Source organism: Hibiscus syriacus, unplaced genomic scaffold, assembly GCF_006381635.1.
Source record: "Hibiscus syriacus cultivar Baekdansim isolate YM2019G1 unplaced genomic scaffold, ASM638163v2 tig00002511_pilon, whole genome shotgun sequence".
NCBI classification, from domain to species: Eukaryota; Viridiplantae; Streptophyta; class Magnoliopsida; order Malvales; family Malvaceae; genus Hibiscus; species Hibiscus syriacus.
Window position 1 is genome coordinate 6,202,902 of NW_024061932.1, and position 19,512 is coordinate 6,222,413.

General features: G+C 35.1%; 1 protein-coding gene across 1 annotated transcript; it reads right to left on the reverse strand.

Annotated features, from left to right (window-relative positions):
* Positions 1-4,838: 4,838 nt before the first annotated feature.
* LOC120147132 (E3 ubiquitin-protein ligase PRT1-like) lies at positions 4,839-18,653 on the reverse strand. The gene is made up of 7 exons (XM_039160578.1): positions 18,440-18,653; positions 17,498-17,526; positions 17,242-17,421; positions 7,486-7,872; positions 7,227-7,391; positions 6,281-6,402; positions 4,839-5,317 (listed from the first exon to the last, which is right to left on the reverse strand). Exons 1-7 carry the CDS (start codon positions 18,595-18,597, stop codon positions 4,910-4,912), a joined length of 1,449 nt encoding a protein of 482 aa, XP_039016509.1. The 5' UTR covers positions 18,598-18,653; the 3' UTR covers positions 4,839-4,909.
* Between the last annotated feature and the right edge of the window lie 859 nt (positions 18,654-19,512).

The following is a 19,512-nucleotide window of genomic DNA, read 5'->3' on the forward strand; positions in this document are numbered from 1 at the left end:
GAAAAATCGAAGGTTGAAATTAATTCTATGTTTTTTTTCGAGTGAATATCTTCTTATTTTTTATTGTTAATCTTAACATTTGATTTCCTCTCATCTAACGATCTAAAAAGGTGTAAAACTTTTTTAGTTTTAAACTATGTAATTGGATCCTAACTTGATGATGTATATGTGTGTGATTGTGATGAACTTGGCATGTATATCATGTATAAGGTAAGTATGGTCATGTTAAGGAATATTATGTATGAATAGGTTATACATGAGGGAGGTTTTTAAGTAGGTGTTAGTGGCTTACACTGAACGGTCATGTATGTGTTTATTTATTTGTTCATTAGGGTAAATTTGGTATCGAGAGACATGCTAAGAAGAAGTAACATCCTTAAAATCAATTTAATATATATTTTTAATTTCGTCGATCAATATTTGGATTAAGTTTTCAGATCATTAAGTCTAAGGTTGAAATAATTCCAAATATTTAAGGTCTAATTTGAAGCTTTTTGATCAAAGGCTAAAGCAAGAATTGTGAATTAGATACCTTGGAGTGCAAGCAAAATTTTGTGGCTCTTTTAAATGCATGTAGAAACCTAAGGACTAAGACTTTAATTTTTCCCAAACTTGAGATAATTCATCATCCATGTGTCCTCAAATGCTAATTTTTAACCATTTCTTTAATTAAAGAAAATAGAAATTTTGAAGCATAGGTTGTTAGAACCAAATCATAATAAACATAAATTTTAACCAGGATCTAATCATGTCAAATCATCAAGAATAAAATACTATATTTGCGGAAGCGTACCTGAATTAATTGATAGGTGGAAATCTTTGAGTCTTTCTTTGGTTGTGATCTTCCAAGAATATAGGTTTACTCTTGTCGTAAAAACTCTTAACGGGAATAAGAGTAATACAAGTTAACCTATTTCTCGTGGACCGTTACCTCTTTATATAGATTGAATATTAGGTCAATATTTTAAGTATTTATAATTCTGCCCTCATCAAATTATAAATACAACTTATGGTGTTTATACTTAGATTCCATGACACTTTAATACATATAATACGTGTAACATAATTAGTCACTTAATTTTGTGTCATACTTAATGATTCGAGGCACTTTGTAACTTTGAAACATTCTATAAATATAATTTGTTCTCTCGAATGACTCTAGGATCATATATATATATATATATAATAAAATGCATAGGAGTAACGAAACCTAGAGAACTTGATGGCTCCACCGTATACCTATTTCATTTTAGGGTGAATTACATTAGATATCACTTAACTTTGTCTGATAACTCATTTATACCATTAAATTTTCAATTAATTAAGCATTAAATTTTAATTTTATATCCAATTATGCAACATCGTCGTTAAGTCAATAAAGAACGGTGGCATGGATAACGGTTACTGATGTGGTTTGTCACTCCAAAACAAATAACGGTTACTGATGTGGTTTGTCACTCCAAAACGATTTTGTTTTGGTGTGATTGTTTTGATGCTTAAAACGACATCATTTTAGAAATTAAACTTTAGGAATGTATTAACTTTACCACTAAACTTTTAAACAATTTAACTTTTGACATTGTACTTTTTGACCGTTGCCGATAACCAATCACTACTAATCATCGATTATCTTTCATGACAAAATTGGTACCAATGTTCACATTTCACTCCTCTTCTATCTCATAGGATTAGTTTTTCATACTCAAAATTAGAAAGAAAAAAAAACTAAAAAACTATCATTTTTTATATGTTTAAAGACTTCCTTAGATTTACAAGATAGATTAAGGGTGTTTGTTTGAAAATTCGAATGGTGAGAAGCACTATTTCAAGAAGATGAACAATTAAAACTAGTCTCATCAAACGGTCATAAAAGAGATTGAAATATTAATACGTCAAACTTTTAAATAGACTTTTATCGATTTTGAGTATGTTTCTTGAAAAACCAATCTTAAGAAAAATAGTTAAATGTGAATGTTTTGGTACCAACCTTGTTGCAAAAGATGATTGATGATGGACAATGCCAAAAAAGTAAATTGTTATAAAAGTTTAATGACAAAATTGATACACTCCTGAAGTTTAGTGCTAAAAAATAACATCATCTTATACATTAATAGTCATCACCAAAATGAGATATTTTGGTGTAGCAGGCTACATTAACATCCGTTAATCATGTCATCATCTCATTATTGATTTAATGTAACCCCTAGACCGGGCCTGAGAGTTTCGATCGAATCTAGAAGATCACATGTCGTATACAGAAGTCCTTTTCATATTTAAAACGCAATCCAAATCCATTTCAATAAATAAAATCTAAGTAATGGTAAAATATGATATAACGATAAGAAAAATCATGCGGTAAATATACAGCGATATAAACATCGGAAAACAAAATGTCGATAGTACATATACATAAGTGGTAGTAAAAAATATGTCACCAAAATATAACAGAAAGGGCGTATAGAAATATACAATAATACAAAACGGAGAATAGTCAATCCTCTTAATGCCAAGTCTGCTAGGCTACTGTCGAGTAGTATCTGAAAAGTTAAAAGAACTGAAGAATGAGCTAAAAGCCCAATGTGCTCCTTACGATGTATAAAAGCATACAAATAAAATACTTCGATAAAAGTTACGTATAAAATAGGTTTTGAAAACATGAACACTACCCCAATTTGAACACTAGAATGTGTAGGTTCCCATGAACCGTACACCCGGTAAGGACCTTATACTGATAGTATAAGGGCCTGCGATAAGGACTTACTATGTACACAAAGCAAGAGGAGCCTGCGGTAAGGTCTTATAAGTCATAAACTAACCCTGAGATACTTCCCAATCATACCCCCTAATAATAGTAAATGTGCATGTATTTAAGTAAAAACAATAATTTAATTTATTAAATATCAAAACATGACATATATCATAATCAGATACAGAAATATGGTAACCAAAGATCATGCTAGAAGCATTCGATAATTCAAAAATCATGCGGTCGAAATATAAAATCATAATTTTTTAAACAATGGATAGTTCAAAACAGTACAATAACACCAATAGTAACACACCTATACCGATCTGAGAAGTCTAGGACAGTAGCCTACTCTCAGGTCTTCCTATCACGGTCAGCGGCGATGCTAGATCCTACGAATTGGAATAACGAAAACCAGAATCCTAAAAAATAAGTAACAAACTTTATTCGAACAAATTTACGAAAACATACGAGCAGCTCTCGAAGTACGTGGACCATACTGATCTATCGAACGGAAATCACCAGACCTAGTCTACCCTCAAACAGGGGACTCACGAGAAACTTCATGAAAATATAAAACCGAATCAATTCTATAATCAAATCCCATATAAATAAGCAGAAATGCTAAAAATACTAAACATTTTCAGTTTAACGGGCTTGATTCAGGACTTTCGTGTCAGAATTTGGCAAAACGGACTGCAAAATCAAACTCGGACGTCGAAAAATGCCAAGAGGGAGGTTTTTCAAAAAGATCAACGTTGGTCAACAGTCAAAGTCAACACCGATCAACAATTAACGACGGTTTGACTCGACTCAACTCGACGCTGCTCAGCTCAACTCGATTTAGTTCAATTCGGTTTGATTGGTTCGGTCCGATTCAAAAATAGACTAGTCTGGTGGGGTCGATTCGATTGGCTTTGGGTTTGGGCCATACGAGTGTACAAGTCGAGTCGGATACGAGTACGGATCAAATCGGGTCAGCGGGTCAGGTTTACAAGCTTCAAGGCGGTCCACCAGGCGGTGGACGATCCCCACGCTAGCGATGGCGCGTGGTGGCTCGTGCGGTTGCGTGTTTGGTCGGGAAAATCTCAAAAAAAAGTTCTAAAACTAATTTTAAGTGTTTTAAAGCACTTACATACCTCGATTCACAAAGATGAACGGTGAAGAGCCCAATTACGCTTCATCGAAAACTTACTATCGCTCACCCCTCCACACGCCAACAACGATGACAGCACAACGACTACCGTTGGACTCAGGACAACACAATGAACACAAAGGTGGGGATGGTGTCAAAGATGGAGCAGTGATCGACGATGAATCGATGGTTGAAGTTTTTGGCTAAAACTTGCTAAAAAGGGAAGGAGAGAGGAAGAGATGATTTTGGATTTCGAGAAATAGAAACTTTCATGAAAAAGGGTTTTATAGCAAAAAAAATTAGTGTAATTGCACCATAAGTCCTCCAAGTTTTAAAACTTCCTAATTTGGACTCAAATTTAATTAAAATTCATTTTAATCGTCTAATTTAATTGAAATTCATTTTAATCATTGAGACTAAAATTAAGAAAAAATTAATTCATAATTTGAGGTGTGACATTTAACAACGAAATCACATAATTAAATATAAAACTACAATTTAATACTATAATTAATAAAAATAAAAGTCCAATAAAGTTAGCTATATCGTGTTATAATTCAGAAAAACATAATTTTTACGACTAAATTAGGGTGGCATCTTACATGCCTCTATAAGGCGATTTTTTTTTTGGTTGCATTAATGAACTGATTTCCTTTTAAAAGCCAGACCAAATATTATAAAAATCAAACTTGAAATTAATTAATACATCGATTTTTTTTAATTTTGAAAAAGTTCTCTCATATAGTACTTCTAGTGTTGTTTCCCAATAATTTAAAAAAAAATAAAATCTTTAATTTTATATTATAAAATCTTTTAAAAAATAATTAAGAATAAATAGAAAATTCAAATAACCACATTCAATTTTACTTGTAAACTGACCAAATGAAGCCTATATTCCATTAATATCTAAAACCATAACTGAGCCTAAAGCAATCGGTAGGATTGAGGTGAAAGGCATTTAAGGTTATGATAATTTATTATCATAATGGAAATATCCATTAAAACCTTCACAATTTTGTCTCTAGTTTTTAAGTCAAACCTGAAGATATATTACCACTTGGATCATCAGCCTCACCCTCCTGATCCAATGACACATCAACTGAAAATATCAATGGAGAAATATCTTCAGGCTCTTCTGAACCATCATTACCTTCGTCCAGTCGAACACCAGCCAACAATGTCAAAGCACCATCCATATGTTCCGTAGCATCTGAGGCCCCATCGTCATCATCATCGGATTGCTCCGAGTTCAATTTTAGCATAAGGTCGTGTATGCTTAATGGCTGCATAACTTCAAATTGATGGTCTGGTTTATGCTGCTGATTAAATCGGCCCGGTATCTTAGCCGGACATTTGTAGCATGATTCGCAAAGGTCAAATCCTATTTTCTCCACACAGTCTTTGCATTTGTATCTCTCCCCGATTATCGGAGACATCTGAAACAGAAAAATACAATATAGGCATTCGTCAAATGGGTTTTTCTCACTATATCAATAAACAACCATAAAGCTTGCAATAGCAAAACGGCATACCAACCCATATCTATTCTAGGGTGGCATCAAATATGAGAGATTTTCTGAAATGCTTCGAACGTAACGAGACTTGGCATGTTACAACCTATGTTATTTGGAACCCGGTGTATGTACTAATACAGACTAGTGTTTTAACACTTTTCGATCCGTGAGCATATTGTTCCAATACATCTTTCTTATATCCCTAAATTCAGGAAATCCTCTTTCAGCCTATACCCTCAGTTCTTTAGGTTCATTTAATATATTACTAAGTGTTTTAGAAACTAGTAAAATTTCCTCAATTTCTGGACATCAGTAATCGCTTACTCTTACAAATTCTTGTAATCCTAGTCCAAATTCATGTTGAGAAATATAAATAACAAGAAGATTATCAATGTAAGGAATTGAGCTTCTTAGTAACAAGAGAATCAGTCTATGATAAACAAGTTGATCTACTTTCTTTCAGTAAAGGCATATAACAACACTAGTGTCCTAAAAGTGCAAGGATACAAGTAAATGAAAACTAAACCTAGAATAACTTTTATGTTTAAATTGGTAAACATGACACATATCTAGAATGATAAAAAATGAATAATTGTAGATCTCAATCTAAGTGATACGAGTAGTTAAATTATCGAAAACGTACTTATTGGGGTTGAGACATTTTTTTCCTTTCAAAAAATCAGCTGATAGTAGATGACATCAAATGGTTGTTTCAAATCTTCTGATAACAAAACGAAATTATCATGTCTCATAACAGAGTTGCTCTTTTCATACAACCAATTAAATAAATTAAAGGAATATTATAAGTCTAATTAATGTTTCTTCCGGAAACCTATTAAGTTAATCCACCATGCTGTAAATTACTGAATTTTAATTCGAACTTACCCCACAGTAATCACAACCCACTGCAACATGAACTTTTGGCCCATTTCCAAAAAACAACGATGAGTAGACATCACTAGAAACTGATGTACCCCGGTTTGTATGTCGCTGAGCTAGTGTTGAACCTAAGCTCAAACAGCAGAAATGAGTTATACTAACTACAAAAAACAAAGAAAGACAAACATCTAGATTTCCTTCCTAAGAAAAAGTCAAACTAAAAAAGAAATTTTCGTGCATGCAAATTTGCACGTGTATTTGAGAAACAGAGTCAAGACCAGCACAAAAAGCTACAGCCTGAAGGTGTTAAGTAACTGTTTTGCTCTTCCACTCCTGTATGATTATTGCATTTGTGTGGCATAATACGCTTAGCTGCAGTTTTGGGAGATGCACCGTGGATTGACCATAAGATCAATGATGTTCTCATTAAGACATGCATATAAAAATGTGGCTGTATGTGCTGGTGGCTTTTGTAACCCATTAAAGAGGTTGCAATTAAGAACAAGGAAAATAGAAAAACAAAGTAATGGAATAGTTATAGAACAGTTTTGGAGAGTTATCGTTAGCATCAAGAAAAAGTTGAACACAACCGAGTCAAGTTGATGAATATAATGACTGCACAAGATATGTCATACATCTGGTTTGATGAGCAGGACAAGTTATAGAATACAGAAAATTTGTATTTTAAATATGTTTTAGTATGCTTATACTATGTTAGAAGTCTTCCTCAAGGGGAAAAAAACGAAGTCTACAAGCTAAAATACAAATAAAATCCTTAGCCTCTAGTAAGTTAATAGATATTTATAAAATTCCCATTTTCTTTTTACAGCTCAAATGAAATCATTTTGTAAGGCATGACAGAACAATAAAATGATCAGAGCACCCTAAGGTATCTGATATTGAAAATAAATGATATAAAAATCATAAATGATTCTGAAAACAGGATACCGACAATTTTGTTCCTCGAGTCTTTCCGAATATTCCTCAGGAAACTGATTCTCCAAGAAATGGTGTAGAATTAAACAAACACCAGGAAATCCATTTGGTTGCGAGCTTTTACATACTTGACACCTAGGCATTTCATCATTTGGAATAACAAAACAAGATTCACAATATACTGCACCAAAGAAGAGACCAAAGCATGTAGTCAACAATAATATTTTCTAATCCTTTGACTTTTGACATAACAGGTTAAACGAAATGTCAACTACCATGACCACAATTGAGAACAACTGGTCGGACAAGAAGCCTATTGCATGCAGCACAGAGTAAATCTGGAACAGAAACCACCTTTTGATCTTTATGTTCGGAATCATAGCTTAGCGAAGTCTTTTCTTGATTTGAAGCATCAGCATCAGGGCTCTCTGAAAATGGCATCGGTTTAATTGGTACACCATTTTCAGCCTGCATAATTGTTTTTGGTGCATCTATGAATGAGGATGATTCTGAATCCATATAACCACTTTTTGAATGTTCATCCATTTGAAGATGAGAATGGATGTTGTTATTCCCCAAAATATATGACTTCCCACAAAGCTTTGGTTCAAGTAAATTTTGATCAAATTGAAGAGAGAAGCGGCTGGCTGCCTTCTCTTCCTCTGAACAAGGAAAAAATAAAATAAATCATTTTCCAACTCTTGAAGTGGCAGGGCAGGGGGAGGGGGAGTCATTGGAACAAAAAATCTTCCCCGCCGGATAAGAAGAATATCTTAGTCAGTGAGCTTATATCATCTCACTGTGTATTTTATTCTTCCAAACGACCAAAGAGGGCTTTGGTTAAAAGTTCCATCATCTTAAGCATTTCCTTGCAGACTATTTCATACTAATTTATCAAAGGAAACTCTGATTGAAAAAGGAGGAAAAATGAGAGAAAAATGTAGAGAGAGAAAAGCTGAAAGAAAAGTCGATTTCCGATGAGATTTGGACATGTTCGTGGACAATCTTAGGAGGGTGTGTCGACGTGCTTTAAGGGAAATATTCTTAGTTCATGGTCCTGTTGAGAGAGTTTTCATTCCCAAAGAAACAAGAAATCCAAAATAAAAATTCTCCACCTTTGCTTTTGTTCAGTTTAAGAGTGAGGCAGGTTTAAAGAGGGTTGTTGATAAATTAAATGGTGCACTGATAGACGGGAGGAAGATTACAGTTGGTGCTACAAGATATAAGGAAGTTTGTTCAAGGATAGTGGGGAAGAATAGTTCTTCAAAGAAGGTTTCTAGTCAGAATATCGCAGAAACATCAAACTCAAAAGAGGTAGAAGACTTTAACAGAAGCATAAGGGACGATAAAACTTATAAAGATGCTCTGATGTCGAACAGAAGTGCAATGGGGAACAGGGAGTTTTCATCTGATGATCTTCACAGGGTGAAAGTTAAGAAAAATTTTAGAAATGCATATTCCCTCTGAAAGCTCCAGCTGGGTTAAAAGGTCATTAATGGGGATTATTAAACATTCATTTCAGATTTAGTTCAGAAGTCTTTAGTTAATGAAGGTTATGATGTCCAAATTGCTAGATGGGGCTATGTATGGAATTCTTGCACAATAGGTTTTAAATCATCCGAAGAGATGTTGGATGTATGGATGAAGAGGAAAGAAGAATTATAACTCTGGTTTGATCAATTGGCACCATTATTGAATGAAGAGGGAGTCCCAATGGCCTTCTGTTTGGTGGAATTAATTGGAGTCCCTCCATTATGCTGGAATGATCCATTCTTCGAACAGATAGCAGGGAGATGGGGTACGGTAGTTGACATACATGATGCCACTAGAAACAAAGATCTCACAACGACGAGAATTCTACAGAGGGTGGCAAGTCCTTTTGATGTTCCGGAGGTGATCACTCTTGGATCATAAGGAAGATCCTTTAAAGTGTGTATTAAGGTTGGATCGGCGTGCGAGTCTTCAAGTTCTTTTTCCAATGATCCTCCAGTGAAGGTTCCGGTGGGGGACATTTTGGAGAGATGATGTCTGTAGAGGAAGAAGACAGAGTGCTGTCAGAAAGTGGAAAGGTTTAGTATGTTCAGCAGAAGAAAATCGGCTGAGAGTTGACAAATGGATTGACCAGGAAGCTTCTCTTGGGTCTGGTGGAGTTGGTAGGGAACAACACTTTCCAAGGCTTTCCATAGATAGGAAATGCATTAAATGTGGGCTGTCAGAAAGTCAGAATGTTGGGAGTATAAAAGTGGGGGAGTTTGCCGGTTTGGGAATTAGAAATTCAAATTTTCGACTGATGGGTCACAGGCCCAATCTGAAGATTATGGGTAGTCTGGGTTTAAAGGTTTAAAGGTAATTCCTTCTGGGCCATCATTTAAAATTAACAAGTTTGGGGAAATGATTCAGAACCTTGATTCGGTTGTGACTGGTAGTAAAGGGAAAGAAGTTATGGAAAAGAGTTCAAATGCAGAGCTGCCAAATAGTGCTGGAATAGAGGTCCAGGATGCTGATTTAAGACTGGTATAGTCCATCACTAGTAATTCAGGAAATAATTCAAGGGGCAGACAACTTTACCGATCTAAAAGACCGTCTTCAACAAATGAGTGATCCGGTAGAAAGCAGAAGTATGAGCAGTTATAAAGGGTTTATAAGAGGTATAGGGACAGGAAATATTGGTTTGGGAATGTACTGAAGTTCATGCCTGAACCAGAGGAAGCCATAGCCAATCAGGAAGGAAAAGACTAAGTGCTAGTCAACAGATTTGTTTAACAGCAGATATGAATGTTTATGGGTGTGAGGATCCTACTATTGATAGATGTTCAGAGGATAGGAATGTGGATAGGGAGTTTGAAGGTTGGTTTTCAGAAAGAGAATGTTCAAGTTTCAAATCTGGTTTTTTTATCAGAAGAGCCAAAAGAATTCTGTTAAGGAAAGCCCTTGAACAAGAGAGTATTGCAACAACTTCCTCTTCAGCCTTCTCGGATTTCTTGGAGGAAGATTTAGCTACTTGGGAAGTAAGTAAGCTTATGGGGTGTCTTTTAAGCAGGGGAAAGCAGCCTTTTTAGAAAAAATCATTAATTTAGAGAAAAGAACGAATGTGGTTAATCAAGGTGAATTTGAAGGGGGTGATTAGTTTGTTTTGTTTATAATGATGAAGGTAAAGTTAATCATTTGTTCATGGGATGTTAGGGGTTTGGGAAAAAAAGAAAAACAGAGGGTTGTTTAGAATTTAGTTTCTAAGACCTATCCTTCTTTTCTTTGGCTGCAAGAAACCAAAACAGAGAAGATTCAGAGATCTTTTCTTAAAAGAAGTGGGCTAAATAATCTTAAAGGTGTTATTGAATCTCCATCGGTTGGATCATTAGGGGGTTTATTGTGTTGTTGGGATGAAAATATTTTTGAGCTGGAAACTCAGTACGTTAGCAGGAGATTTATAGTTATTTTAGGTAAATTTCGAGCTAATAATTTTAGATGTGGATTTATCAATGTTTATGGTCCTTTAGTGGAGGAGGAGAAAGCTGGTTTTTTTTGAAGATCTAAGCATATACTAAAGTGGACAGAATCTTCCTGTTTGTGTAGGAGGGGATTTTAATGCTTACTTATATGAAGAAGAGAAGGTTGGCAGAGGTCAGAACAGGAATTCAATGGGAATCTTTAGTTAGTTTATTCTTCAATCCGGTCTTATTGATCTACCTTTGAATGGGGGTAGGTTTACTTGGAGTAATAACCAAGATAATCCCACTTTTGTAAGATTGGATCGTTTTTTTGTTGATGGTCAATTTCTGGCTGCTTTTCTGGATATCGTTCAGTCACTTCTTCCAAGGTCAGTGTCAGATCACAACGCTATAACACTTGAGAATGGAGTAGTTAATTGGGGTAAAAAACCTTTTAGACTATTTAATTATTTGATGGAGGAGGATGGTTTTGAGGAATTGGTTAAGTCTTCTATTCAAGATTGTAAGAAAAACCAAAGGAAAGCTGGAATTGTCAGTCTTTTGAAGAAAACCAAATTTGCAATAAAAAATTGGGCTGGGAAGAGAGATCAATTTCCAGGAGCATTGATTACCGAATTAGAAAAGAAGATTCACAAGTAGTTTGATGTTCAGCAGCAGCAAGGTGTAATTGACAGTGAAATAGCAGCAGAATTGAACACTAATAGAACATAATTGTGGAGACTTTACAAGATAGAGGAGCAGATTTGATTCCAGTACTCCAGATCGAAGAGGGTAGAAGATGGGGATCATAACACTAGATTTTTCCATACTTCTGCTACAGTAAGGAAAAAGAGGAATGCCTTGAATGCTCTAAATATTAGGGGAAAGATAATTCAAGACCCGTCTGTAATTAAGGCTACTGTCAGGGATCATTTCTTTAAAACTTTTAATGATCGGTCTACATTGGAAGTTGATGACATAAGGTTGAATTTTTCCAGAATTTCTTTGGAGCAGAGTCTGTTTTTAGAAAAAGAATTTTTAAGGCCACTGTCAGGGATCATTTCTTTAAAACTTTTAATGATCGGTCTACATTGGAAGTTGATGACATAAGGTTGAATTTTTCCAGAATTTCTTTGGAGCAGAGTCTGTTTTTAGAAAAAGAATTTTCTAAGGAAATATGGGAAACTTTGAAGTCTTGTGATAGTAATAAAGCTCCGGGGCCATATGGTTTAAATTTGGGTTTTTTTAAAAGGTTTTGGTATGTCCTTAAGGAAGACATTATGAATTTCTTTCACAATTTCTACTTGGGGAAAGAATGGGAACATGGTATCAATCATACTTTTATTACTCTCATTCCAAAGAGCTCAAATATTGGTGGCCTAGATGACTATAGACCTATAAGCTTAGTAGGTGGGTTATATAAGATCCTGTCTAAGTGTCTTTCGAGGAGGTTAAGGAGCTGTATTTCAGACATCATTAGTTCAACTCAATTTGCATTCATCCCCGGTCGTCAAATTTTGGATTGTTCCCTAATTGCTAATGAGGGGATAGATTTTTGGAGGAAAAATGGACTAAAGGGTTGTGTTTTCAAGGTTAATTTTAAGAAGGCATATGATACAGTTGACTGGCCTATTTTGTTCAAAGTAATGGAGAAAATGGGTTTTGGTTCCAGAAAGAGTGGTTGGATCACGAAATGTGTCACAACACCTCTGTTTTAGTTTTAGTTAATAGGGTTCCTTCAGAGGAATTCCCAATGGCAAAGGGTCTTCGCCAGGGCTGTTCTTTATCTCCTTTGTTGTTCAATTTAGTAGGGGAACTTAATTATGATCTTTAAGGTTGTTTCAGAGGGGTTATTTTCTGGTATGGTTATTAGTAGGGAGGAGGGGACTTTTAATTTATCTCATTTACAATTTGTTGATGATCTTATCATCTTTTGTGGTGCTTCGAAGACGCAGATTTTGAAAGTCAAGAGGGTACTTCGAGTGTTTGAAGTTATGTCTGGTCTACAGTTGAATCTAAAGAAGTGTAAATTGTTTGGGGTTAATTCGAATGAAGAGGAAGTTCAGGAGTGGGCAAAGGCTATTGGATGTTTAGTTGGTTGCTTTCCTTCAGATTACTTGGGACTTCCACTTGGAGCTAATAGAAATTCTTCAGTTTTGTGGGATCTAGTGGTTCATAATTTCAACAAAAGTTATCGGGTTGGAAGGCATCCTCTCTTTCATTGGAAGGGAGATTGGTATTGATTAAGTTAGTTCTATGTTCGCTTCCTACATATTTCTTGTCCTTGTTTAAGGTTCCAACCTCGGTGTACAAAACCCTCAACTCAATTATATCTAATTTTTTATGGGGAGGGGGAAATGGTAAAAATAAGATTCATTGGGTGAGTTGGTCCACTATGTGCAAACCAAAGAACGAGGGTGGTTTAGGAGTTCCGAATATCAACATGATGAACATAGCACTTTTAGGGAAATGGTCTTGGAGGTTTGCCAATGACAGGGATGTTGTTTGGAGGAAAATTATTTGAACTAAATATAATACGGATTCATCCTTATTATTGTTTGACAGTAAGGTTCCACCTAAAGCTTCTTGGATTTGGAGATCCGTGGTGAATAACCATTTCAAAGAAGACTTTATTGGTTCTAAGTTTAGAAGCATGTACAGTTTTCAAGTTGGTGATGGTAAAATTATTCGGTTTTGGCAAGATGTTTGGGCTATGGATCATCCACTATTGGTCATTTTCCGTAGAATGTTTTCTATTTCCTTAAACAAGACTGGTAAATTATTTGTGTTTGGCGAATATAGCTCAATGGGCTGGTTTTGGGATGTTCAATTGAGAAGGGATTTGAATGATTGGGAATTTGAGCAGTGATCTAATTTGATGGTTGTCATTTCGAAATTTTTTTTGATAGGAATAGGAGGCCTCATTAAAAACCTCCCTCTTAGTTAACTCTTGTGAAAGAGGCAACTAGCGGACGGAGGAAAAGAGTGTCTCATCATATTGATAAACCATAATTACATAAGATACAACTTACATAATAAACATCTCGAAATAAAATACAGAACAATACAACAATAAAACTCTACACATCAACCAATCCCCTCCTTAGCTAGCTTGTCTGCTTCCCAATTACAGCTCCTAGGAATCCAATTAACAATAATACCCCTAGCAGATACTAAGGCCCCAATTTCCTCAACCAAAGAACTAAAAAACATCGAGGCAGAAAAAGGCATCAAAATCCAATCCACTGCTTGTTTACAATCACTCTCAAGTATTAGACTTCCCTTCAAAGCCCAATCCGATGAAAGAAATATATTTATTCCTTGTTTAATAGCTTTTAGCTCAGCAAACATAGGAGGATCAGGTCCCACAGCTGTGGAGAAAGTGGTTAAAGTAGAGCAATCTGAACCTTTCAAAACTCCTCCAATTCCACCCTGCAGCCCATCAGCTCTCACAGCTCCATCAACATTGAATTTAAAAAAATCATGAGGGGGCGGAGACTAACAATTAACCTTCTTTTTCTTAGACAAATTAGTAGAGATTCTGCCTACAAGCGATGGATCCCCTATTAGTATATCAGCATGAATATTAGCATGAGGGGATTTGGCTAAATACCATTTAGCCAGTCTAAATCTCGAAATGAAGACCAGAGATGAACTGTCAAATTTCCATTTTTCAAACACCACTGAATTCCTAGCTTTCCATAGAGACCATAAAACCACTCCCGAGATAAACTTCCAGATGGTCGAATACTCCCTAAGATAAGACCAAGAACAAAGTAGGGAAGAAGGGTCTTGGGGCATAACTAAAGAAATATCCCAAAACCTTAAGAATCTATTCCACATCTCCACCGCAGCCGAGCAAGAGATAAAAGATGTTGAATTGTTTCGTCATAGTTATTACATAATGGACACAGAACATCTTCCAGATTAACCCCTCTTTTATTTAATTCCACTCTAACAGCCAATCTTCGATGAGTAATCTGCCATATGAATGTTTCCACTCTAGGAGGAGCCAAGCCAAACCACACCCACTTCTTCCACTAAAAAGTATCTCCATTTCTACAGGAAAGAGTCATTCTGCAGGACTTAACCGAGAACAAACCGTTACCTTTCCCCGACCACCCAAGGAAATCATCCACTGATTTAGCCATGCCTATATTATCAATCCAAAGCATTAAAGAAATTCATTGATCCAATTCCCAATCACATAAGTTCCTCCTTAACTGAATATTCCAAACCCAACCATTATTTTCAAAGCAACCGAAATCCGCCACTTTTCCCCCTTTATTAGTCGATAGAGCAAATATCCTAGGAAACTGATTCTTTACGGCAGAGCCATTGACCCAAACACCATTCTAAAATTCAATTGATCTACCATTCCCCACTTGAATCTTCGAATTGGACCTCAAGCACTCCCCTATCTGGTCGTTTTTCTCATAACTGTTCACAATACCTCTCCATATCCATGAATCTAGAGGAGAAACGACTTTACATATTGATAAAGATAAATTACTGACATTATGCTTACAACACAGTAATTTTTTTCCACTGAGATTCTTTCTCATTTGCATACTTCCAATCCCATTTCCCAAGCAAAACTCTGTTAACCAAACTCAAGTCCAAGATTCCCAAGCCACCCTCGTCATAAGGTTGACACACCAGAATCCAATTTACCCAATGAATCCGTTTCTTGGTTGTTCCTTCACCCCAAAGGAATTTAGCCATTAAAGAATTAAGTTTCTGGTTTACCTTAAGCGGTAATTTGAAAATAGAAAGGTAGAAAATAGGTAAGGAAGACAGCACCAATTTCACCAACACCAATCTTCCAGCCATCGATAAAGAGGAAACTTTCCAACCTGCTAATCTGTTGTAAACTTTCTGCAAAACTGGCTCCCACAACAACTCTGAATTTTTTATTACGTCTATCGGTAAACCGAGATAAGTCATAGGAAGAGAACCCACCCCACAACCTGCTTCGGATGCCCATTCATTTACAATGTCCTCTTCCAAATTAACTCCAAACAGCTTACTCTTAGACAGATTAAGGTGGAGTCCTGATATTAAGCTAAACACCCTCAAAACTCTCCTAATATTATTGAATATTCTGATGGGCTGGTTTGGAAAGGCATTGGAGATGGGGTGTATTCTATTAAATCTTGTGCTAATCTCTGTTATTCGAGTTCTTCGAGTTCAGAGGAGGTCCATTTCTGGAAGAATTTAATTTGGAGGGGTTTGTTGACTCCAAGAGTGGTCATTTCTGTGGCAATTGGTTCTTCAGAAGCTAGCAGTGAAGATAGAACTAGTTAAAAGAGGAGTACAGGGTATTGAAGATGTGTTATGTCCTCTTTGCAAGTTGGTGGAAGAGTCTCCCTCTCGTTTATTTTTACTTGTTCGGTGGTTTGGTCTTTATGGAATAAATTTATGAAGTTTTGGAAGATTAATTCTATTTTTTATGCTAATGCCAAAAGCTTTCTCCTAGCCAGGGATGCTTTGAAGACTAATTCAATTATATGGTCATTTATTCTAGGGGTTGTCCTTTGAACCACTTGGAAATCAAGAACTCTATTGTGTTTGAATGGGGGAAGTTAGATCAAGCTGAATTCTTCTTCTTAGCAAGGTTTAGGCTTGCTTCATGGTTTTTAGCAAAGTATAAAGAGGTTTCTATCTCTAAGGATTCACTTATATTTGATCCTTCCTTAGGGGATTCTTGTTCTTTCTACTCTAACCCGATTATATCTAAGTTCCCTTGGTCTCCTCCTCCCAAGGGCTTTATCAAATTAAATGTTGATGCTGCTACTACCAGTTATTGGAAGAGAAGTGGGTTAGGAGGTGTTTTAAAAGATGTTTCTGGTTCGATCTTAGGCTCTTTTAAGGAATCTGCTGGTCTGGGGCCTCCTACCTTGATGGAATTAAAAGCTATTCAAAAGGGTTTATCGTTCTTTATCTCTTTTTGCGAGATGATTAAGGATCGTTTGATTATTGAGAGTGACAGCAGGGTGGCAGTAGACTGGATTAAGGATGTTGAATTATGTCCAAATGTTTATGCTTATACTGTTAAAGATATTGTTGAAAAGCTTAGAGTTTTTGAAGGTGTTATTAGATGGGTTAATAGGATAACTAATCTAGAGGCAGATGCCCTAGCTAAGGCTGGTATTGGTTGATTTATGTGTTGTTGTTTAGGGATGTTTTTTTGGTACTCTATTTCCTTAAGGGAGTTTCAAGGTGTTGTAATTCCTATGTACTTATTATGATTTTAATGAAAATCTAAGGCACTCTTTTCCTCCTTCCACTGATTAAGGAGCTTTTTACGAGCTCCATTAATCATGAAGGGGTTTTTTAATGAGGTCTCCTATTCTTATAAAAAAAAAAGGAAACTCTGATTTTACAGGAGCAGGTTAGTACTGGCAAATAGTTAGTAATTCACATCATCCAAGCATACAAGTATCTGCAGTATTTACAAGTAAGGTTGAACTTCGACGTGCCGCTATTGTTATTTAAAAACTTCAGTAGGGCTTTAAGAAAAATGATAATTTTTTCTAGCCAAAACGTATAATTTATTAACAAATACTTAGCACTTAAAAAAGAGAGAAAGAAGAAAGATACCTCTCACTTGTCTTTCCCTTCTATTATAGGCTATAGGATACAACTTCAGGAGCAAAAAGTGAAGCAACTGACAGACACCTGGGAAATGATTGTATGGGCACCAACAAATGGGGCAATGGGACTCATGAACATGATTCATTGCACTGTAGACACACCAGAAGCATGACATATGGCCACAGGCTGCAAAAAATGGAACATAAAGGCAACTTACAGGTAAATTCACATGTAAAAACTTAGTTAAGCATTGCTCGCTTACCTAATACAACAGGCTTGAAAAGTAGTTCCCTGCACAAGAAAATGACCTTTAAAATGAATCTAAGAGCTTTAATAAACCAATTACTACCAAATACACTCAAATCGTCATAACTCGTAAGTAGTAAACTATAAAAGATTGGTGACTAAACAATCCACTTCTGCACATTGATAGATATATGATTTTTTCCCATAATAATTCACAAAAAAATGTTTGAAAAAAACACGAAAGCATAATGAAAAGTATGATCTATGTGTTACCATGGCAGTAAATAGATGAACACAGAAATAAAGTAAACAAGTTTTTAAAGAAATTAATAATACCACACTTTCATTCAAATTGCAAAAGTTCTGAAAAAAGTACACTTTCTTCTAGCCACTAGACAACCATGAAGTTACTGCTAAATACCAAATTTAAAGGGTCCTATAATCTGTTCAAAAACAGTCGATCGCGGAACTCCGGAGGTAGCCTTTTCCAAGTTTATCTCTATATTGAGATGAACCTCAATAAGAATAAGCTCATTTCTAATTTCCAAAGAACAAATTACTCAGACAAATACAATGAGCTGAGGTCAAAATTACAGCCACCAATTATACCCAAGCTTGTCGAAAAAAAAGAAGCTTCATCTAAAAATATCTTAATCCATCTAAATTTATATAGAAACAAAAAGAGACAAAAAGCAACCTAATAAAAGTTCAAAGATACCAAAATGGAAACGTCTAGAGTCTCAAATCTCAATAACAATTCGGTAATATCGAATCTACGGAATCGCCTACAACGCCTAACAGAAATTGGAAGTAGTCCCTAAAAGTTGCTAAAAGAAAATCCTCCGGATTAGAATCTTCATGAAAAAATCGAAATAGATAACGTACAGACGATTATAAAGAGGGTAAATTAGGGTTTATTGGGGGAATTTCGAAAAAGAAAAGGAAGAAGAAAACTGACAGGCAAACGCAACACTTGAACTCGTCGAGGAATTCCTCAGAGGGAATATGATGGGTGGATTCCGCTTGCTGTTGCTGTTGGTTGTGGGTTTGGTGGTGTTTCAGAGGTTCAATTAGGGTTCCATCGATGTTAGCATCGATTTTCCCCTGTTTTTCCATTTTTGAAACCCCAGAGAAAGGGAATCAAAACGAAAAGATTTAAAATGGTCAGAAGGTGGAGGCGACAATGAGAGAGAGAGAGAAGGGCTTTGCCTTATGAGCTGTCATATTGGGCCCTCTCCCTATGGGCTTCATCTTCTTAAGTTTAATTTGCTATTTTTCATTTTAATTATATTTGTTTCTAATTTCTAATTTAATATTTTATTTCATGAACAAAATGACCTTAAGGTCAGTTTGGCATTGTTTTTTAAATTGTTTTTTAAAAGTTCGATAGTAAGAAACTTTTAAAAGTGTTGTTTAAAAATACATTTTAAACTTTAACTATTTATGATTGCAGTTGGAAAGTGAATTTGAAAAGATAAAATATATATTACAAACATTATGTTATAAACTAAAAATATATCATTTAAATTATATTTACACTTATATATGAATTATATCAATTTAAACTATAATAAAATTAAAAAACAATTATTATTATATATAAACTATATCAATTTAAATTATAATAAAATTATAAAAAATACAGATAAAAATCAATTAAAGTAAATTATTAAAAGTAATAAATTATTTTTTAAAGATGTTAGTATTAAATTATTAATATAAATGTATTATAAATTGAGTAGAGCTCATACATTAGTAAGGGTAAAAAAATATAAATTTACTTCTAAACGCAAAGTTGGAATGAAAAAAATAGAAATTCTAGCCTTTTCGGTTGGTTTGAAACTACCGTTTCCACCGTTTTTTTATTTTTATCTGTTTGGCATTAGTTTTGCGCCAAAATGAGTTTTTTAAACTAAATGTGCTTTTAGACAACATTATCAAACGGGGCCTTAATGGAAAATAGATGATTGTTATCTTTAGAGGTCTTGAGTTCGAGCACGACATCTGCAAGAGTGTTTGAGTGTTTATTGT